General features: G+C 37.4%; 1 protein-coding gene across 1 annotated transcript; it reads left to right on the forward strand.

Annotated features, from left to right (window-relative positions):
* Window positions 1–1,209: 1,209 nt before the first annotated feature.
* Window positions 1,210–8,703, forward strand: LOC121423035. Its single transcript, XM_041618313.1, has 5 exons — window positions 1,210–1,270; window positions 5,038–5,217; window positions 6,028–6,403; window positions 7,039–7,161; window positions 8,177–8,703. The coding sequence occupies exons 2-5, from the start codon at window positions 5,109–5,111 to the stop codon at window positions 8,484–8,486; spliced, it is 918 nt and encodes a 305-aa protein (XP_041474247.1). The 5' UTR covers window positions 1,210–1,270; window positions 5,038–5,108; the 3' UTR covers window positions 8,487–8,703.
* Window positions 8,704–8,962: the final 259 nt, after the last annotated feature.

The raw sequence follows: 8,962 nt of genomic DNA on the forward strand, positions 1-8,962 counted from the left end.
GTGTTTGTGTAGACACACACTGCATACAAGCAATAGTGGTTGGGTTGATGCATGCAAACAAAAGGGCCCGTGGCTAAGACTAATGATAAAGTTTGTGTGACCTCGTACCTGGCCTAATTATAACGTTACATCAGAATACATTTATTGTATGATAGTTATGAAATGTTCATGTGTGATGTAAGTTTAATGTAATGGCACAAACTTGATCTGGGATGAAACGAAAAATTCGTTTCTATTAATGGAACTGTCAAAATGTATAAAGGGATGACTGGGATGGGTCAAAAGAAGAGAGAGAGGGAAAGATATTCTAGTTGTAGAGTATTATTCCTATAATGAACAATAAAGATTATACCCCCACTGGCATGAATAATATATGTATATATATATATATTTAGATCATCTCTGCCGATATTTGGCGGGGTAGGGTTGGATACGTACGTGTCCCCCTCGATTTGCAAATTTTGTAATGGGAGAGGGTCGTTTGCCCCCTTGAAAAATCCCGGGCAAAAATCTCACGAATCACCGCCAATTCATGCTGCCGACAAACTTGACACATAACGCATAAAGCCCGCACTAAAGCTATTATTATTATTTCGATATCGTGTAGAACTAAGAGGACGGATAGAGTGGCGTATGTGGCATGTGTTCGCAGAAGTTCTCCCCTATTCCCCCTATTGTCCGTCGACATGTAAACCCTTAATATGCCAATCTGAATGATATGAGTTTTATTGCATAATAAATATTAACATAAAAATTAAGTTTATTAAATACAAATGAATAACTGTTAAAAAAATAACTATACAAATAAATAAATACATGTAGTAATAAAATACAGAATAGCAAAATTCAATTCACATTCCGTAGGGATTTTTTTTGTTCCTTTATCATAATATGAAGGTTAATATACATTTTTAAAAATCGGTGATCGTTCGTTCGTATTCTCCCTTTTTATATATTTTCTGGATCATAACTGCTACTGATTTCAAAAGTTAGCTCTGAACGAATGAGACGAATACACACACACACACACACACATATTTCCAGACAATACGAGAGAAAGGGAGAAAATGCAGCCCCCCCCCCCTTCCCCTGATATGCCTTGGCTTACATGTGACCCGATCCGATCTTTACGCTTCACCGCAGTGCGACACACAGACTGATTGAACTGAGATCACGTAACATTATGATATACGCAAGAAGCTCCTCGATATACGTATTGTTCTCTGCATGCACCATCCGTGTCGGAGCTGTGTAATTTGGAAATTTAATGGTAAGTACTGAAGTAAATCTCATTTTAAAGCTCAATCAGATGATATTTTATATTGTACTTGTCTCTTCCAATATTTCTAAATTTTCTCATTAAATTCTTGGATCATGAATAGTGCCTGCTTTATATCGAAAGTGCTGTACTGATTGTCGTAGTCTTATATTTACATGCTCAATGCTGCAGGTGTACCAAAGGATGAGTATACTATACTACCATGATCTTTTAGCTTTGTGTACAATTATGCGAATGGTCAGACGTATCCCTGGTAATAGTAATAGTAGTAGCAGCCTAGCAGGATCCCTGGTAGTAGTAGTAGCCTGGGTAGTAGTAGTAGTAGTAATAGTAGTAGTAGTAGTAGTAGTAGTAGTAGTAGTAGTAGTAGTAGTAGTAATAGTAGTAGTAGTAGCCCGGGAGGGGCCACTTACATTGACGAGTGGATACCATGCGCGACCCAAAAAACACGTAAAAAGGATGTCTTTTTCACGATAGGGCACGTTACGTACGTAACGTGATAAGGGTGTCAAAAACACAAAAATAATGAAAAAAGGGTATCTATTTCGCTAGGAACATTACGTGTTTAGGGTCGAATTTGCTGGGATGTTAAAACAAAATTAAAATGTTTTATAAAGGATGTCCTTTTTGCCCCAACACTTCGTGTTTAGAGTCCGATTTGCGCGAGTTGTAGAAGTGGGGTCGTACTAAACCAAATAAGGTAAAGCAGACGACCGAAGGACCCGTAACAATAAAATATTCCTGTACTTGTTTAGGGGTTCATTTCAGGGAATATTTGCCAAGAGTATCATTTTGTTTCCAATACTTGTTAAGGGTAGGGTTTCACACGCCAATACTTGTTAAGGGGTGCATTTTTAGAATATGGAAATTACGTGTTTAGGGTGCTTTTTGAGACCCCATGGTCGCGCATGGTATCCACTCGTGAATGGAAGTGGCCCCCCCCCCCCGGGAGTAGTAGTAGTAGTAGTAATAGTAGTAGTAGTAGTAGTAGTAGTAGTAGTAGGAGGACGTAGTAGTAGTAGTAGTAGTAGTAGTAGTAATAGAAGTAGTAGTAGTAGTAGTAGTAGTAGTAGTAGTAGTAGTAGTAGTAGTAGTAGTAGTAGTAGTAGTAGTAGTAGTAGGACGTAGTAGTAGTAGTACACTCTAAAAAAGGTGACTGCACTAGCTTCGAAGTGCTGATTTGTCTAGTTCAATATATTCTAGTCTAGTTCAATATACACGCTCTTTAAGAGCTAAATTAGCTCTTCATTTTTTAGAGTATAGTAGTATAAGAAGTAGTAGTAGTAGAAGTAGTAGAAGTAGTAGTAGTAGTAGTAGTAGTAGTAGTAGTAGTAGTAGTAGTAGTAGGACATATAGTAGTAGTAGTAGTAGTAGTAGTAGGACGTAGTAGTAGCAGTACTTAGTAGTAGTAGTAGTAATAGAAGTAGTAGTAGTTTAGTAGTAATAGTAGTAGTAGTAGTAGTAGTAGTAGTAGTAGTAGTAGTAGCAGCAGTAATATTAGTGGTAGTAGCAGCAGCAGTAGATGTAGTAGGTCGCATTTCATAAATTGGGTATGCAAAAAGGTTGGCGGATGAACAAATTTTCACGTAGTGCTGTGGATGAATTAGCTACATTACAGTCCCATGGCCAAATTTGTTGTGTAAGGTCTCATTTTGAAGCCAGAAATCTAGGCTAAATATATTACTGTAAATTAGATCAATACAATATCAGCAACAAAAATACAGCACATTAAGTTTGAACTTAAAGGGGTGGCAGACCCGGTGGATGCGGAAAAATATGATAAAATGTTGAAATATGATGCCTCATTATTTTTGTTCATTTAAAGCATTTGTTGAGTTAAATGTCACTACTTAAAATAAAGTTCATTTCTAATGTCAAAAACAAACTTTTGGAACTGTTTCAATGTTCCTATACAGTTCAATTATTAATGATCTGCATAATTAATATACTCGATTAAGTAGGAGAAAGTTAGCCAACATATACATTCAAAAACCTTTTTTCCTAATTTCTTTTATTTCCATAAAGATTGGGTCTGATTTCACGTTTGAATTATTTAATGACTCTAGGCATCACTTTCTAAAGTTGATGTACTTTCATAAAAAAAAATATATATATAGGCATACAGGTAAATTATTTTAAGTTAATTAACTTAAATAACAACTAAAACATTTTTTTTAAGCATTTGCTTGTTATATCTGTATATTGTACGTTCTTCATGAAAATTGACAAGATATAGTTCATGTAAATTGATCCTTTCAGCTTGTGCTGCTGGTCAATTTTTATGTGCATATATACCAATAAATAAATAATAATAATAATAAATAAATATTATAATGACATGATATATTCTATTATGTCATAATATGTACATGTATACTGACTGTTAATCTCATATTTTTGAAAGAGCCCTGGTCTATTGGTTCCGACTGTCGCCTTGTAAACAGAGGGTCGTGTGTTCGAATCCCACCGCGGTCTAGCGTCCTTTTGGCAAGGCGTTCAGGGCTGCGATGAATGCAAGGAATGCTCCCCAGGGAGTGGAAATTGTGCACTTTTCGTGCGGAATTAAAATGAATCCAATGACCGGAGTAATAATAAGCTGTAACGCGCTTTGAGCCATTCTGGGAAAAGCGCTAAATAAAAATTGGCTACTACTACTACTATTTCTAGTCAGTTTAAAAGCAAAGAACAACTAAGTTTTATTCAGATAACTACTACTATTTCTAGTCAGTTTAAAAGCAAAGAACAACTAAGTTTTATTCAGATAACAACTTCGTAAAAATATTCAAGAATTAGCAACATGTGCATGTTAGCTCCAATTTGCAACCTATCTTATAAGTAAATTTAAGCAAAAATGGTTAATTATTTAATTTGTACACTTCATTTATACTATTTTGAAGTCTTGTATCATTGTAAAAAAATTATTCATGGTGTTGTGAATTTGCAAGGCATGTATTAAAGGGTGAGTCACTTTTTGGGAACTAAAATGCAAAATTAAACATCATTAAAATTAGATGTAATTAATATGCATACTATAACAGATATTTTTTGTTTATGGATGTAAGCATTGATGTTCAAATATAGCATTAATTTTTCACACCATTTTATGTGCAGAAGGTTCACTTTGAGAAAAACTCATTTGAGAAGTCAAATTTACATTGACGTCAATGTATTAATTAGATATGAATTAGTCGTTTTAAGAAAAAATAAAGGTATTTTAGGATAAAATCCTCCTTTATTTGAAGAATTGTAATTATAACAAGTAAAAAATCCCTTTTTGAAAATTTTTACCTGTTCGCGAAATTGGACCACATGACATGCGACCAGTAGTAGTAACAGCAGCAGCATTAGCAGCAGCAGAAGCAGCAGCAGTAGTAGTAGTAGTAGTAGTAGTAGTAGTAGTAGCAGCAGCAGCAGCAGCAGTAGTAGTAGTAGTAGTAGTAGTAGTAGTAGTAGTAGCATCAGCAGTAGTAGTAGTATTAGTAGCAGTAGTTGTAGTAGCAGTAGTAGTAGAAGTAGTAGTAGTAGTAGTAGTAGTAGTAGCATCAGCAGTAGTAGTAGTAGTAGTAGTAGTAGTAGTAGTAGTAGTAGTAGTGGTGGTGGTGGTGGTGGTGGTTGTGGTGGTGGTGATGGTGGACTGGTGGTGGTGGTGGACTGGTGGTAGTAGTGGTGGCAGGTAAGAAATCGGCGTGAATGTATATGTAGACTTAATGAGTCAAACTGAGTCGGTGACTATGATATTTATCATCTTCTCTTTGCAGTGCTATTAACAAATTTAATCTCATCTGAACACAACTAAATACACACACACCCTCACACACACGAAACAACAATGGATGTGTCGGTCATACTGGGTACGGCTCTGTTAACATTTGGATTTGCGTTCACACTCTTCTGTAACTTCCAGGCTGCTATTGGACCAGACTCTGAATATTCGTTGGGTGAGTGAATACTGTATGTATTGTTTGCTCATTGGAGCGGCAAGTATGTTTCTTTGTCGGCCCCCCCCCCCCTCTCTCTCTCTCTCTCCCTCTCTAATACCATGGTCACATTTGCTCTACGGCGACCGTACGGCGAGTCGAAAACAGCCGTTTTATTAATTTTCATCCAAATCCCTATGTGTAGTTGGTACAAAAATATTCAAACGGCTGTTTTCGACTCGCCGTACGGCCGCCGTAGACCAAATGTGACCATGGTATAACTCTCTCTCTTTCAATTACCAAACATATCCCACCGAGAAGTAAAACATCATTAATCTTTTGCAAAGTACAGAGGAATTCTTCTTTTGGTTTCATGCAGTGACACTCAAATGTCAGTACTCCTTCAGCATTTGAAACTCTGTACGCAAACTTTCCTCGAACATAGTTCAGATCTTGAAGGAAGCCAGGTTTACATGGTTGGGGCACGCTTGCCTCTTTCCTCAACTTTGGTTTGGAAAGGAGCCAGAAGCACCCAGATCTTATTCTTATCATCCCAGTCTTAAAAATCCACAGGGAGAGTACCAAGTGCATACATTGTATGCGGATGCAGGTATAAGCAAGGATCATGTGACCTGGATAAAATTCCGTCTTGGTTGCTTACCTGGGAGTGGAGGAAGTACATTACTTGTTTGGTGGCAAGTCAAACTCCGGTGATCAGTGTAATGATTTAAAGCTGTTAGCCTGAGTCTCAGGTTGTTCCAATGTTTTGAATGTTATTTCACAATGGGATGTTAATATTATCATTATTATTTTCATCATCGTTATTTCCAGGCTGGTTCAACTCGACCATCGGAAACCTTTCCAACAAATATCCCAGCCCCATCACCCCTGCCGGTTATGCTTTCAGTATCTGGAGTCTCATCTACCTGTGGATTGCTGCATTGATTCTCTATATCATCTCAACCATCTTCCGGACCAACTTCCGTGGACCAGTGTACTTGAATCCTCCTGTGATCTCTTTGCCGTTTCTCCTCTCTGTATTCCTTGGTAACTCTGCCAGTGTCGTGTGGTTGTTTGTATGGGACCGAGAGCTGTTGACTGTGTCCGCCATCGTCCTGGTGGCAACTGCTCTTCCTCTCTATGTGGCCTTGATGATCATCCTGACTAGGACCTACAACTTCTTGCAAGAATTTCTTCAAGTATCAAGGTAATCATGCAAAACTGAACATTTAATCATTATGATTTTTATCACACGTATTCAGCTGGTGGCTGAAGCGACAAATAAGAGTATACCAAAGAGGATTTAGTATACAATGAATTAATTTATGTTGGAGCTGATTATATTGGATCATACTTTTTTTGTAATAGATTAAGGATGCTCACTGGGGTGGTATTTCGTGGTGGGCTACATTATAACTTTGGTTTTGATAACCACTATTACTCCTTATGGCCAAAAATTAATCACATACGAATGAGAGTTGACACATACAGTTTAATCATGGGTACACGATCTTCTTACTAGAGTCAATGTCATGATATCTCTTTCTCTTCATGCTTTTCAGGCTAGACCCAATGGGGCAGCTGACTTGCTAAGTACAGGCTACAGATATCAATATTCTTATCTTGTGAAATGTCTTCTGTTTTGGTATTTTGATGTAGGTTTTACCTATTGGACAGTTGAGTACTGATTGGCAATAAAATCTCAACCGATTTTCTTTCATGAGATGTCCTTCTTTCCTAGTTTTGAGTGGATCTACAAATACTTACCAAGTTCTGTTCTGCAATGAAATAAATTTAGATTGTTCCCCAATGAAACAATGTCCATTCTCTTTTGTTGATCAGGTTTGACCTATGGGCTTGTAGAGTACTTGTTGGTAACGGAGTGGCCATCTATTCTGCCTGGGTTACAATTGCTTCTCAAGTTGGTCTCTCAGTTTGCCTTCTCTATGATGGAGGACTTCCCAGGTGAGTTCCAATACTATTATCACTATAGCTATGAAGAGGTTTAATTCATTAGTTGGGTGTTATTAAGATTCTTTTTCTTAATGCAATCAAGACAAATGTAGTAATATAGCAGAAATGTCATTTTCAATGGCAGTATTGTTTGAGAATTTGTTTGCTCATTTATCTGACATACTTCCAAGTAGCAACACCGGTGTGTTTTTCGTTTCAATGTTGCATATTTCATTGCTTTCATTTCTTTCAAGTTCATGAGTTTATATTTTGTTTAGGTTCAAAAGTTACCGATCTGCATGAGAATTAATCTGATTTTATCTATAGATTCTGTCACAACCTCAATATGAATATTTTAGTTTTTATTGTGCCTTTAAAAAGTGCAGTGGGGTCCAATTCAAGTCCTGGCGTTCATTTTCTTGATCCAGAGATCCACCCACATTGTACGGGAATTAAACCTACACAGCAAAAACTGTGGTGTTAACCGGTGCACATAGAGGACCACACCAGTTATTTTACACCGGTGTTAAATTGATGGTGTTAGTTTTACACCTCTAGGTGTTATTACAACACCTATGGTTGTTACATTTACACTCTTTGGTGTTATGTTCAATATCTAGGGTGTTATTTTAACATCTCATGGTGTGGTCCTCTATTAACACCAATTGGTGTCAGTTTTAACACCACAGTTTTTACAGTGTTGGTCCCATTTTATAAAGACTTGTTATTTAATAAGCTTACCATCAGCCAATCAAATTAAATGATTTCAGTAGCTTTTAAATGTTATTGCAAATTAATTATCATAACATTTTTTTTAAAAGAGCCCATGATATTGGTATGCATCAGGATTTATTTTAAATGCACTTGCGCTGGAAGTGGCTTGAGCTGAAACAGGGGTAATGACAGTGTGCCTTGGAAAGGATTATTCCTAGATAGCCAGCGCTATCTAGGATGACTATTATTGCCACTTATCCATCTGGCCGAGTTCTCCCAAATATACACTTCAATTATTCTTTTGTACTTTCAGTGACACTGTTGTGTACATCTGTTTGGGTATCTTGTCGGCTGAGCTGATTGTCTTCTTTGTCTTGGATGTATCCATCCTGTACCCATACACTCGTCCTGTCTTCATGATATACCCCGTCTTCATCTGGGCACTCTCTGCGCTCCTAGTCGCCAATGCCGAGGAAACAGACTCTCCACAGTTCATATTGGGTGCCATACTCCTGGGAATTAGCTGTGTCTTCTTTGTGACCAAGACACTGCTTTCCATCTTCCGACCAGTCCCTGAGGAAGCAGAGAATAGTTCTCCAATCAAGTTTAAACAACTTATTTAAGAATGATAGGTTGATATATTTACCCCAACCCTCCATCTCCTTTCACCTAAGGCTATTTCATTAAGAGGGCCAACGAAGAAAAGGTCTACAATCAAATTTAAACAACTCATTAGCAGAAACATACGTCCCCCTTCACCTTTTGGCCATCCCTTGAAAATTTGAATCTTCACTAAAATAACAGTTATCGGAAAGTGAAATGTTTTCCCTGAAATCGCAAGAAACACACTGCGACGTTTCATTTGCATTTTCTTTCAAATTTCACCCATGCATCTATTGAGACCAAATTCATGACGCCCGGGCAAGCGGTTCTACGTGTATTACCTTTTTTGTACGTACACATTGGACCCGATGTGGCTCATAGGTGATCTACCAACATAACCCGATCTCGTTTGGTAGTAATAGTGACACGCTTTAAGACCTATTTTTTTCATTCAGCTGAAAATAAAACAGTACTGTGTGGTAAAGTTGTCCTACCA

Source organism: Lytechinus variegatus, chromosome 10 (assembly GCF_018143015.1).
Source record: "Lytechinus variegatus isolate NC3 chromosome 10, Lvar_3.0, whole genome shotgun sequence".
Lineage (NCBI taxonomy): Eukaryota > Metazoa > Echinodermata > Echinoidea > Temnopleuroida > Toxopneustidae > Lytechinus > Lytechinus variegatus.

What these genes read in the sequence shown, in the direction of transcription:
- LOC121423035 (XM_041618313.1), top strand. Translation starts at nt 5,109, where the DNA reads ATGGATGTGTCGGTCATACTGGGTACGGCTCTGTTAACATTTGGATTT. An exon ending in AGACTCTGAATATTCGTTGG is followed by an intron (nt 5,218 to 6,027) that starts GTGAGTGAATAC and finishes CGTTATTTCCAG; the next exon opens with GCTGGTTCAACTCGACCATC. An exon ending in TATGATGGAGGACTTCCCAG is followed by an intron (nt 7,162 to 8,176) that starts GTGAGTTCCAAT and finishes TTGTACTTTCAG; the next exon opens with TGACACTGTTGTGTACATCT.